The following is a 13032-nucleotide window of genomic DNA, read 5'->3' on the forward strand; positions in this document are numbered from 1 at the left end:
ATGCTTAGAGCAAAGTTTCTCATGTGACTAAAACACTACAGGATCAGGAATCCCCTGCTACCCAGGCTGTAATCTGCAGGATCCTAAAGGGTTTCATGGACAAACCCAGGGGGTGAAATATAACTTTAATGACAGCAGCTTGTAGCTCCCAGAAACTCCAGAGGATTGCATCTTCTGTCATCGGGATTGAATGTGATCCAAAGTGTACAAGACTTGTGTTGTGCCTCGAAGCTAATTGAGGATTTGTGGCTCTCTATCTCTCAGTTGGGAAAGGTCAGCCTTGAAATTTCCAGGTCAGAACTGCTTGACAAGGATTTAGTGTCATCCACAACTTGGGACATGCTAACAGGATTTCTTGTTTAAAGGCAGTGGTCTAACTGTGAAAAGAGGCTAAGAGGGCAAAAGATGATGTGAGGAAAGAGATGATTCATCCCAGTGATTTATCCTTACACTTCCAGGCTCTCAGACTGAAAGATGTTCCCTCTCATTGCATGAGGCATGACTGACCCATCTTTCCATTACTGCACTGCTGTGCTGAGTTATTGCAGTTTAGAGATGTAAACAGGACAGATTTCCTAATCTGTGGGGTTATTTGCACAAAATAATTTGTACCTTCCTGGAAAGTCTGGATCCTTGCTTGGTGTAACAGGGCAGCCCAGCCAACTTCTTCTGTCACTTGGGAAATCAAAGACAACTCCAGAGATGAGCAGTGGGACACACCATTTAATTATCACCAGCCTTTCTAAGCATTCCTGTTTTTCCAAGGTTATATGGCTGGACAGTTGGAATTAGGCTGTAGCCTGAGAGAACATTACACTGGCCTCTTGTGCACCATATCCCCTTTCATTGACAAACTAACACTTCTTTAATGAGATGTTCTGAGGTTGTTATCCAAAATACATTCCTTATCCCAGATCTCGTCTCTAGCACCTCTCCCAGGGGTATCTGGCAGTTTGGACCCAGACATATTTGCAAATCCAGGGCTCGATCAGGTCCCAGTGAAGTCAATAAAAATATTGTTGGTGCTGAGCAGACATGCATTAGGCTCAAAGGAAAAGTAAAACCCATCCAAGAAAATTACAGGTTCTTTTTTCAATCAAAATATGTCTTCTCTCTCCCTCTAATTTTTTTCCTGCTGTTTTAACTTTATAACAAGTTTAAGTAACTGAGAAAATGTTTACAGTTTTAAATGTTGAATAGTCCTGGCCCAATGCCCAAAAAGTTAATGTGACCTTCCTAATACATACCTCTTATTAATTTTGGAACTTACTGACTCCAGTCAAGAATTTTTGGGGATGACAGAACACTGAAATGTAGAAAAAGAAATACCAGGAGGTGGAGAAGTGAACTGTAGTTCACAGGCATCACCATTTCCAGAAAAATGGAAAAAGAAGAATGAACACTTGCAAAACTTTGGTGAGTTAAACATTTCGTAAGCACAACCTCAGGGTTATGTTAATGCAATCATTTACACAGGAGTATTAATTTTTGAAGCTTTTGTGCCTTCAGTTAATCTGTTCCTTAGAGAAATGGTGGACTTGCAAAGCAGCCCCTGGAAGCTACAGGGGCAGGTCTGTGCATCCCACCTGACCACCCTGACCCTGCCAAGCATTACAGGTGTGCACATCATTTCCTTCCAGAGTGGTCAGAGGTTTATTTGCTGCTTGGAGAGGAGAGGAAAGAATGGGGATGAGGTTGGAGAACCTGCATCCCTGCGCAGTCCTGCAGCCAGGGAGCACCTGTTCCTGGCACTGTCCTGGGACGTGGAGAGGAAACGTGGGACAAAGAAGCACTTTTGTTTGTCATTGTGGGGTCTGGACCTCAGCAGGGGGAAATCAGTCGGAATCCTCAGGGGACCCCTTGCTCTCACCTTCCCAGAGCTGCTCCAGCCCAGGGAACGGGGCATTTGCCATCGGCAGGGAACGGGGCATTTGCCATCTCCAGCCATTCCACTGGCAACGCTCAGGTGCAAAGGTGACTGCGGTCACCTGTCCCCGCTGGAGCCCCAAGCAGGGGGTGGCAGGCGAGGGCACGGGGGCTCTGTGTGACAGCGAGGGGGGATGATCTAAGGGTCCGAAGTCATCCCGAAGGTCAGAGCAAGCCTTGCCTCCTCCCCGCCCACTCTGCCGCCGGGCTCGGGGGAAGAAGCACGGTCCGCCCCAGTGGATGACAGCTTGCGGCACTTAATGACAGCCTGGGTGCAGACAAAGACGGGAAGTTCGGCGCTGCCCGGGGCAGGGCCGGGGCCGAGCGGGGACACGGCGGGACCCGGGGGGTTCCATCAGCCCCCGCTGGCTTCGGAGCCAGGCACAGAGCTCTCCTCCTCCTCCTGGAGCTCTGCGAGCCGCAGCCCCGGCGGGACGCGAGGTAAGCGCGGCACATCCCGAGCCCCGCGCGGCTCCGCGGCTGCCAGCGATCCGGGGGCGAGCCTCGCGTTTTTCTCACACACACACGCACACACACACACACACAAAAACATCTCTCTCCTGCCGGTCTCTCTCTGCCGTGGCTTCCTCCGGCTCTTCTCCTCTCCTGCTTCCCTCTCTCCCGCTCACTCTCGCCGGTTTTCTCCTCCCCCCAGAAAGCCGCCGCCCCCCCCCCCTTCCCCCTTTCCGCCTCCCCTCAAGTTTCTCCTTCTGTCTGATTAAATGAGAAGGAAGTGTGGGAGTGGTGGTTTTGAAGCTCTCCCTTTAAGAGGCAGCCTGCAGTGACGAATTGTTGAAATTGCCATTGCAGGATGGCATTCCGCTATAAATTCATTGTTCCACCTCCTCTCATCTTCACATTTCTCTCCCTTCTCCTCTTGTTCACATCGACAGACTGGGGATAACAACAACAACAACAGGAAAGATACAGGGAGGGGGCTTTTACAGAAATCCAGGACGTTTTCAGCTTCTTGGGCTTTTTTTCTTTTTTTTTTCTTTCTTTTTTTTTTTTTTTTTTTTTCCTTTTTAACCATCTCACCGGAGACGATCGAGGCCGTTCTGGGTGCCTGAATTTCTTCTCTCCCCTTCTCCTCCTTCTCTTCAAAACAAAAGAGGGCAAAAGAAGGAAAGGAGCGCACCGGAGCCCGAGAAAGTGCCGAGTCGCAGCAGACCTGCCCCTGCTGCTGCTGGTGATGATCCGGTGACTACAGCAGAGAAGTGGAAGAGGAGTGGGAAGTGCTCAAACTTCTCTACTTGCCGGCTCCGAGCCGTCTCTCCTCCTTTTCCTCTCTCCTCACTCTGCCTCCCCGGCAGCAGTGATTTGGGATTTTTTTTTTTTTTTTTTTTTTTTTTTTGCCTCTTTCTCTCTCTCTCTCTCTCTCTTCCCCCTTCCATGTGCGCCCGGCTCTTCCCTGCAGAGAAACACAAAGTTCACACGCGAGCGGCTTTTGTTGACATTTTTTTCTCTCCCACTCACACTTGACTTCGGGAGGGAGAACTTTTTTTTTTTTTTCCTTATTTTTTTGTTTTTTGTCGTTCCTTTTTTTTTTTTTCCTTTTCTTTTTTTTTTGGTTTTTTTTTTTCCCTTCCCCGCACCTCTCCCTCCCATCCCTTAACTACGCTGCCCCGCTCCGCCGGCCGCCTCCCGTTATTACCATCATTATTACCACCACAATTCCCACTACCGCCGCCCCGCTGCCCCGCGCCGAGGCGAGGATGCTGCCGGCGCTGCTGTGGCTGCTGCTGGCCGCCCGTGCCGCCCGCTCCGCGCCGCCGCCGCCCGCACCTGCCGAGCCCGGCGCGCCGCCCGCCCGGCCCCCCGCCCCCGGGCCGCCCCGCGGGGCCGTGCGGCGCCTCGACCCGACCTACGCGGGGGGCGGCAGGGCGGGCTACGTGCTCTACGCCGGGGGACAGCGCTTCCTGCTCGACCTGGAGCGCGACGGGCCGCGCTGCCGCTACCGCGGCACGGTGGACGGCAGCCCGCGCTCGCTCGCCGTCTTCAACCTCTGCGGCGGCCTCGACGGCTTCTTCGCCGTGGGCCGCTCCCGCTACACCGTGCGCCCGGCGCGCCGCGCTCCGCGCGGAGAGGCCGCAGCGCGGATCTACGGCGAGGGCCCGGCCCGCGCCCCTCACGTCTTCCGCAGGGAGAGCTTCAGCTTCGAGACGGTGCCGGCCCGCACCAGCTGCGAGACCCGAGACCCCGCCAGGCCGGCGGGAGGGGACGGGCGGCGGCGCCGGCGGCGGCGCTCCGTGTCCCGGGCCCGGCAGGTGGAGCTGCTGCTGGTGGCCGACGCCTCCATGGTGCGCAAGTACGGGAAGGGGCTGCAGCACTACCTGCTCACCCTGGCCTCCATCGCCTCCCGGCTCTACGCGCACGCCAGCCTGGAGAACCACGTGCGGCTGGCCGTGGTGAAGGTGGTGGCGCTGGGCGACAAGGAGAAGGGGCTGGAGGTCAACAGGAACGCCGCCACCACGCTCAAGAACTTCTGCAAGTGGCAGCACCAGCACAACCGCCTCGACGATGACCACGAGGAGCACTACGATGCCGCCATCCTCTTCACCCGCGAGGTAGGCATGGCCCCGGCCATGGGCATGGCCATGACAGCGACGAGGTGTCCCTCGAGCCTGGGGTGGCCGGGCTGCCGGACCTCCGGCCTCCCTGCTCGGCTTTGCCCGGTGGTTGCCGCCCCGCTCATGGATCCGGCTCGTCCGTCGGGCAGTGCAGCATCTCAGGGGCCGGCACCCACTGCCGGGAACGGCAGAGGGCTTGAGATCCGTGTTATGTCCCCTGCCCTGTGCTGTCACCCCCGCCGTGGGTTCACCAGTGCAGTGTTGGGACCCCAGCCCGGTGGAGAGGTGGGAACTTTGATCGTGGGACTCAGGCTGATGTCCCTTTGCTTCAGACTTTGTCCTGTCTGTCCCTGTAAGATGTTTAACACGCGGCTCCTCTCGCTCTGCAGAGGTGGTCCAGTCGGGAAGGGCTGGTAGCACTTCCCACCCTAAATTAGTCCCCAGACAAAGCTGCTAGGGAAAGTGGTGGAGAGCACCTTAAGAGCACAGACGTCTTGCTTGTGGAGCGCATCGGGACGCTATTTCCAGCAAGGATAGCTCCACCGCGCTGGGAGCCAGCAGCGCTTGCGGTCCAGGTGCAGGACGTAAGTGCAGACCGCAGGCAAACAGGGCTGCACAAGCTCAGCGACTTGGGCTGGTTGGTGGCAAGGGGCTGCAGTCCCTGTCCTGTCCCCCGAGTGGGTGCCCTGGTCAGCTGTGGGTTGGATCTGCCTGTGCTGCCCATGCAGAGCCGTGCCTTGTTGCTCCACGCTGGGTTGTTGATTAATTACATTGCCAGAGGTCGTTAAGGGACATTGCTCTGGTAGACATGTGGCCGAGTTTATGCAATGAAGTTCTGTAAGAATATCCCTTCAGCGGTTTGGGTTTGGTGTTTTCTTTTTTTCCCTTTCCCCAAGTACGAAAAAAATAACTGCATGACTTTCCGTTCATTTGAGTTCTCCGGCTTTGCTACATCGTAGGAGCCTGCCAAAAAGGATGCTTTGGATGGTTTGTGGAAGGAGTTGCTCCAGAAGAGGGAAAAAAAGCGCCTGGCTTGCTTTTATGGCCGTAAATAGTTGAAACATTAGGTTCTGTGTCAGGCATCACTTGTACAACAGGAGCCCTTTTTAGCAGTTTAAAGCCCATCAGTGCAATTTGCGAGCTTTCATTTTTTTATCGCTATAGCCTGAATGAAAGCAGGCTACCTAGACTGGGTCGGAATGTTTTTGGGTTTGCTATAAACATCTTTTCTAATGGCTTATTCAGCCTGGGCCAGAATCCATCACTTCTCTATGAAGAGTGTTTCTCTCTGCCAGTATTGCCACTTACTTCCCTGGGCTATATGACAAATCTGAAACTGGGGTGGCAACTGTGAACCTTAACGTCAATTATTAAGTTAATTTGGACTGAGATAGGATGTGACTTCAAAGTGCAGTTGTTTTACAGATGCTTAACTGTAATTCTTTGCATGGACACCCTCCTGCCAGAATAAGAGGGTGCTGCTAATCAATAATCCACTTTCAAAGACTCATGAGCAATGCATAGAATTACCTCTCTAGGATGTAAATAGTGCATAGAATAAACAAATCACCACGGTTCCTGTGGTCTCCTTCTACTCTTAAGATGCAAATGTTGCTTGCACTGCTGCTCAGGGCTGCTTCATGAGAAAAAAAGCACAGGCTTGTGTTTTCTTGGTTTACATTTTAACAGCTTTAACTCTGGGATTAGCTGCTCGATGCAGTTCAGGACAACTTAATCTGCTTTAATACTTTGCTGTGTGCACACGGACATTGTTTGGCAGCGTTTGACTGAATTAAGAACCAGACTGGAGTTTCTTGCTACATGTGTTCATGATGTTCTTTGCAGAGAGTGTGTGTGAGCCCACACGATTTTTATATGCTTACCCTTGAAATGTCAACATGAATCTATTTGCTCCCTGTGGAATGTAAACACGAAAAGGGTTAAAGGATGAAAAAGCAGTGGAGATGTTTCCTGGAGAAAACAGCCCCGCTTTGAACTAAAGGAGAGATTTTTTCCAGTTTAGCTTTTCAATGAGAGTGGCAGCAGTTGGCAGGAGAGCACCACTTTTACAACTCTGTTTTGGATGGATGAAGTTGGTTGCTAAGCTACAAGACGCCGAGCCGTGGCTGCGTGTTTTGATGGGCTCTGAATATCGTCATGCTGATTTTTGAACATCCAGATGTCTCCTTCTAAGTGCCTTGGGTTTCAGGCATTGGGCAGACGTGTGAGGTACATTTTCCATCGTTGTTTACTAACTGAGGCCACCTTGGGCTTGAGCTTTGTCAACAGAATAATATTTGCAGATCATTTGTCAGCTGAATGCGTGGCCTCAGCTGTATGGAATTGGCTTTGTGTAGATAGAATCTGCATTGTGCGTGGCTGGTGCCATACAAATCCCTAATATAATAATTATCTTTGTTCCAGAGTGACATTTGATTGGCTGTTATTTTTATTTTAAAAAAGAGGGCTTTATTTGAGTTCCTATATAAAGGAAGAATCCCGACAGAATTCAGCAGTGTTGCTTCATCCTCTTTGGTTGTCTTTACTTCTTTAAAAATATATTAGTAACCATTGATAGACTGAAACTGCTTTGGCAGCTCTCCTTTATTATCAAATTAGTAGTGGTTCACATTATATAAGTTCAAATTATGGTTGTCATCATCATCATCATTCATACTAGGAAGTACTTCCTATGTAAAAAAATTTAGAAGGAAATTCACTGATTCTGAGTTAAAACAGCCACTTACTTCTGGTCATAATCTCTATTTAATTGGATAAGGGCTTTAAAGCAATTATCCTGCAGATCACAGTAAATCAATATGAACATGAATTCAGTTTAGGGAGATACAGGCAACATCTTAAATCTGTTTTTAGGCTTTGTATTGCTTATCAGTGATGGCAAGGATCCATTAGCTGCAGTGGGTCTGCTGTTTACTCTGTAAATGCAAGGATCACTAGAGCTACATGTCTGGCCATTGTGAAAACCTTAAGTGGACACAGAAATCATCTGTCACTAAATATTGCAGAAATTTAGTTGGGTGCCACAGTGATTTTTTTAAATCGGATAATGAGAAGTGTATTTTCCCAGTGGTTGCCATCTGTCTTTTTGACCTGTGAGGAGCAGGATGAAGCATGGCAGAGGTCTGACTTGACAGTAAGCAAATGTGATAATTTTCTGATATTTCTAAATTTCCTCAAGGCAGCTTGACCATAACAGCCTTAGAGAGTACATGGGTCCCCTGCTGTTGGACTACTTTGTGGTTGAGTCCTTGGCAGCAGCTGTAAATCTTTGGGCCACTTGAATCCTAGAGCATCCTCCATGGAATATGGTGGTGCAAGGATGCAATTCTGGTGGCCAGGTGGGTCTCCTCCACCCCGTAGAGAAGTGGCTGTGTGGTGGGGAGGAGGAAGACCTTGCAAAGCCCTCTTTTCCTTGGAGATTAGATCACTTGTTGTCCGTGGCAGTGAAGTCAACAGCAAATTTAGAATTTAGTGTTTCATCACTTGTTCTCAGTGGCAGTGAAGTCAACAGCAAATTTAGAGTTTATTCTGTTTCAGCCTTTTTCATAGTGAGCAGTTTTTGCAGGAGCTGGAAGCAGATTATCTTCAGATTTTTATGGGTGCAACAAAACACTTGCAAGATTATTTGCCACAGTAGCAAAACAGATTTGATGGGACTTGCAAAGTGCAGTTTAGCTCACACTGTTGTTTTTCTGAGGTCCAGCCTGCTCTGCCATTATCCTCTAGAATCCATCCAGTCTATTTCATTAGTTGCCCTTAGTTGAATTTCAAGTGAACTATTGAATGCATTTGGACAAAATCCAGCTCTCTTCCTCTTCCCCCAGTTCTGAATCATCTGAAGATTAAAATAGATGTTTCTCACAGTAGATAGAGACATGAGGAGCAAGGAAAAAATCCTTTCCTAAGTGCTTGTTAGCATCATCTGTGATAGTACCATCATGCCTGGCTCGAGCAGAGGGTTCATGCTAGAGCCAAAGGCCACTGTCCTGCCTTTTTCTACACAGTAATTATATGGGGCTGGTGTGTTTGATTCAGTTTAAGTGTCCATCTGGCGGTGCTGTTGAAATTTAACAGCAAGCTTTGTATTATCTCAGCTCTGTAGATGATAATTTCACTGCATGGAGCATATGCTTTCTTTGGCTCTACTTCATTCTTCTTTCCTTCTCGTTTTTTTGTTTTTTTTTCTTTTCTCTGTTATCATCTTCCAACAATTATTATCCCCTAGCAGTAAAACAAGTCACTGTACCAATGGTCAATAGAATAGATTTCACTGTTAATTATTATTACTCTGAAGAAATTGTAGTGTGATGTGTATACCAGTTTCATGGTGTTTTCACCAACTTTGTTGCACATCCAATACATTTAAATAATGTCCCTAGGGAAAACAAAGTGAGACATAACTGATAGAGGAGAAGTTTGAATCACCCTCATCTGGAGAGATGGTGTGGAGTTTTCCCACAAAGGAACTGTGGCTTAGGCAGGCTAACTCACACATTTTTACTTGGTCATCAGTCACCAGTTTCTTAACTGAAACGTCTCCTCCCCATGCAACTCCTCCTTCCAAATGCTTTATGTGCATTTTGTCAGTATTTTTAAATTACCTGTAGTTTGCATAACTCTGCTGTGTTGTTTTGTTTTTTTTTTGTTTTTTTTTTTTTTTCAAATGCTGAAGCCCCAGGCTCATATTTATCATATAAACCCCAAAAGCAAATCACCTGAATTTTTAAGCTAAACTGCTGGGGAAATAGATTTGGGTTTTGTTTTGGCAGGTATCACCATCGTGGTTTTCCTCAGAAGGTAACCAGGCTGTGGCCACATCTTCTCAAAATGTGCCCAGGGGAGGACAGAGCAGTAACCCAATGAACTTTTCCTCACCCAGGATCCTTTCTGCTCATGTGAACATGACATTTTGAACCACGTGTGCCTTTCCGGGTTGCTGTGACATCAGTGAAAGTTCACCCACTTTGCAGAGGAGCTCATGGGAGGGTGAATGCATGGGAGGGTGGATGTGTGTGTTCCTAACACCACCTCACCCCGTCCCTGCCCAGGCCTGCGGTGGGAACGCTGCTGCAGGAAGTTGGAAAGTCGTGCTTAATTCCTTCCTCTGCTGGAGGGATTTTAGGTCTGTATCGCCCACCTCCCAGGAGAGGTCCTTAACCAGGAGGTCGTAAGCTGTTCCAGGTGTTAAGGAAACTTTCCACCCCTCTGACCAAAGGTCTGTCACTGTTTAGTGAGTAATTCATGTGGTGAGAAGGAGAGGAATCGTGACCTGAAGCCGCTGAGTGGAGCGCAGCGCTTGGAGCAAGGTGGTCTGGGTTCCTCAGGCATGGAGAGGAACTGTTTCTGTGATTTACCACAGGCTGTTCAGCGGGAAAGAAGAGGGATGAGCAATAGGGACCAAAAACTGGATCCCTTCACTGACTGCACTTGAGCTGCAGCCTGGGCTAGCGAAACCTTGGGCTCAGGGGCTGCTTCAGGAGGAGCCACAGCTCCCTGTGAGCTTGGCAGGAGGCTGGTGTAGACAGTAAAGTGCTCTCCTAAAAGAGATGCTTCTAGCTGGCCTCATCTCTGGAAGGAATTTGTAGCTGGATCACATTCTACTGGGAAAAGGCTTGAGCTGATGAGCTGTTGCAAAGGGGCCAGAAGAACAAGTGAACAGAACTGTGAAGGTTTTAGCTGTGCTTTACAAGAAGGTGATGTGCAGCTTGGCCTGCACAAAGCCTCAGCCTGTGGGTTCCTCTCATTCTGGTCTGAGAAGCTCTGTAGGCTCGGCTTCCCTCAGGGCCAAAGGTGGAGAAACATGTGAAACATCTGAATGAAACATCTGAACCCCAATAAGCCGAGTGCACAGCTGTTCCAGGCTGTGGAGCTGTGACACTTTGGGGCCCACAGCATCCCAAACTGCAAGCCCTGTGAGGGTTAGATAACTCAAAAGACCTGAGGGACATGTTCTTCTGTCCTTAAATCCCACCAAAGTGTCCACGTTGGCGCTCACATCGTGTTTTGGATCTGGTCAGCGGCTCTGACCTAATACCAGGTTTCACTAAACAGTTTATTCTTGTTTTGAAACCTACTGTAGAACACATTTCAGGTGAAATGAACTCCCTGCTCCAGCCAGGACATGGTGACAGTTACCTCCCTTCACAACAAGGCCATGTATACATGGCAGCCAGCCAGCTGCTCCTGATGGATTTAGGATGCCAAGAAAACTTGGCCTCTAATGAGCTGTCTAATTAACTACTAGACTTGTGATGTACAGCTTAGTTTTACTAAACCATTCCTTTGCCAAAGCTTAAGTCTTAACATCTCTTGCCTCCTGCACAGCAAATGCATTTATTTCCTTGTCATTCTTCTGTTTCGAAACTACTGTAAAGCAGATCAAGGGCCAGGCTGCTTTCCTTCTTTAGAAATATCAAAAAACATTCTTTAATGCTTCTGCCACTGTTTAAAGGCAGTTGAGCATCCAGATCTGAGTAGCTGATTAACTTTCTAGTAGAATCAAAAAATCCCAGAGTGAAATAATCATTGGAAACTGATTTTATGTATCACGAGTCCCCTCTTTCCTCATGCTTTATCTGGAGTATGAAAAGTTGAGGCTACCCACACAGATTTTTTAAGATTGCATCATTACATTGAAGCCTGTTTTTAACAAAAAGTTAAAATATTTTCCAGGGAAATAAAACCTTCTACTGTACTCCCAGAAAGTTTACTTCATGAAAGTAGTAGACTGCTTTCCAGGACTGCCCAGGAAAGCAAAACAACAAATGTAACTATTGATTCTGGTAATGAATAATCCATAGCCAGTGTTTGATGGCTAAGCAGGCATGATTTTCAGTAACATCACTTGCAGTCAAGCTGTTTGGAAGCTGGTATTGGTGAATTGACCCAAAAGGAAAATTTTCAGAATATTTGTCTCAGAGATGCCACTTGAAAGGCTGCAGTTCTGTTTTTAGTATGTACTGTGAATAGAAATATATTCCAGTTCAAATCATACAGAGGCAGGAGAAGTAAAGCAGTGAATGAGACAATGACAACATAGGGGAGCTCTCAGTAATCTGCCTAAATGATTGTTGATAATGTCAGCCTTAGCTGCATATGAGCATCCTCAGGCAGCCACTGAGGGCTGGAATTGGCAGGGAAAACCAGGATGCTCAATCCATGCTCTGCTCAAAGCACAGCCATGGCATGCCCTGCTCTAGCAACAGATGGGCAGCCCACAGACATCCCCAGAACAGCTTCTGACAAAGGAGCTGATGCCAGAAAATATTTCCTGACCTTGTTTCCAGAATCCTTTACAAGCCCCTGTGCTGCTTCCCAGCTGGGATTTGGTGGCGGCCGCAGGACTCCCACGCCGGCTGCTGGGGGGGCACAGGGAGGTGGCCACGGGGCTACTGAGGCACCAGGGCTTTGCTGGAGCACTGCCCACCACTTTCTGACCCCAGGGTGGGCACTCTTCTCCTTTCTGGGGATGGCTGGTCCCACATCATCTGAGGACACCTGTTTGCCAGCTGTCTGTGGGGAATTGGAGGAGCTAGGTGATCTGGCATATCAGCAGTTTGCAGAATCATGTCTTTCCTGCTCTGGGATTTTCTAGGACCAGCCCTGATATCTAGGGAAGACATTGTAATGCAGTCCTGTGCACAGCTTTTGAAGTGCTGAGGTGAGATTATGGTAACATCTCTGCCCTAATGTTCCATGCTCCACACATCCCATCAGAATTAGCTCTGTGGAAGTTTACAAGATTGCCTGCTTAGAAAAATTGTATTTTTTTAGTTACATTTGTGTCATCAAACCTGGTGAATCATTGTGAAGTCTGGCTGTGCCTGCTGGTGTAGATTCTCAGTGTAGCTGCTTCTTGTGTGCAAATGGGAGTAAATCCTGAGTGGCATGAGGCATCTGGGTGCTGATGCCATTGTGCCACGCTGGGAGCAGCACTGATGTCAGTACCTATGTAATAATGACACCCAAATACAAGAAAAGGCTGAGTGACATAGAATCTGCATGCAGAGACAAAGCCTGAATTAATGCAGTTTATACTGTTTTGGCACTCTCAACCTGTCTAGCCCTCCTAAGTAAGCTGCTTTCTGTCTGATTTATGTGCTTTTTGGTACTTGTGTAAGAATTCAGTTCAGCTGCTTGCGTGGATTCAGGTCACATTGCTCCATCACAGAACGACAGGATCAGTCATGTTGGAAATAAGATCATTGAGTCCAACCACCTTGTGCTAGACCGTGGCACTGAGTGCCACATCCAGTCTTTCCTTAAACACCTCCAGCATGGGGACTCCACCACCTTGCTGGGCAGCCCCTTCCAATATCTAATCACCCTCTCTGTGAAGAAATTCTTCCTAAATGTCCAACCTAAACATCAAGGTTAAGACAGTGTCTTCTTGTCCCACTGACACTTTCCTGGAAGCCAGAACTGAGCCTGAAATTTCTTCTCCATCTATGTAATACTGCTTTGTATTTTTAGCTTGAAAAATTTCTTTGTAGGGGAAAAAACCCACCTTTTTTCT

The 13032-nt window shown here is 48.4% G+C and overlaps 1 protein-coding gene across 1 annotated transcript in view; it reads left to right on the top strand.

The window, feature by feature from the left end:
• Positions 1–3695: 3695 nt before the first annotated feature.
• ADAMTS5 (ADAM metallopeptidase with thrombospondin type 1 motif 5) overlaps positions 3696–13032 on the top strand; it is a gene marked incomplete at its 5' end in the record, with an annotated part of 38688 nt that continues 29351 nt past the window's right edge. The window contains one exon of the mRNA XM_053969841.1: positions 3696–4493. Within this exon, the coding sequence (XP_053825816.1) occupies positions 3696–4493 (798 nt within the window). The remainder of the gene's footprint in view (positions 4494–13032) is intronic.

This window comes from Vidua macroura, chromosome 2 (genome assembly GCF_024509145.1).
Source record: "Vidua macroura isolate BioBank_ID:100142 chromosome 2, ASM2450914v1, whole genome shotgun sequence".
NCBI lineage: Eukaryota > Metazoa > Chordata > Aves > Passeriformes > Viduidae > Vidua > Vidua macroura.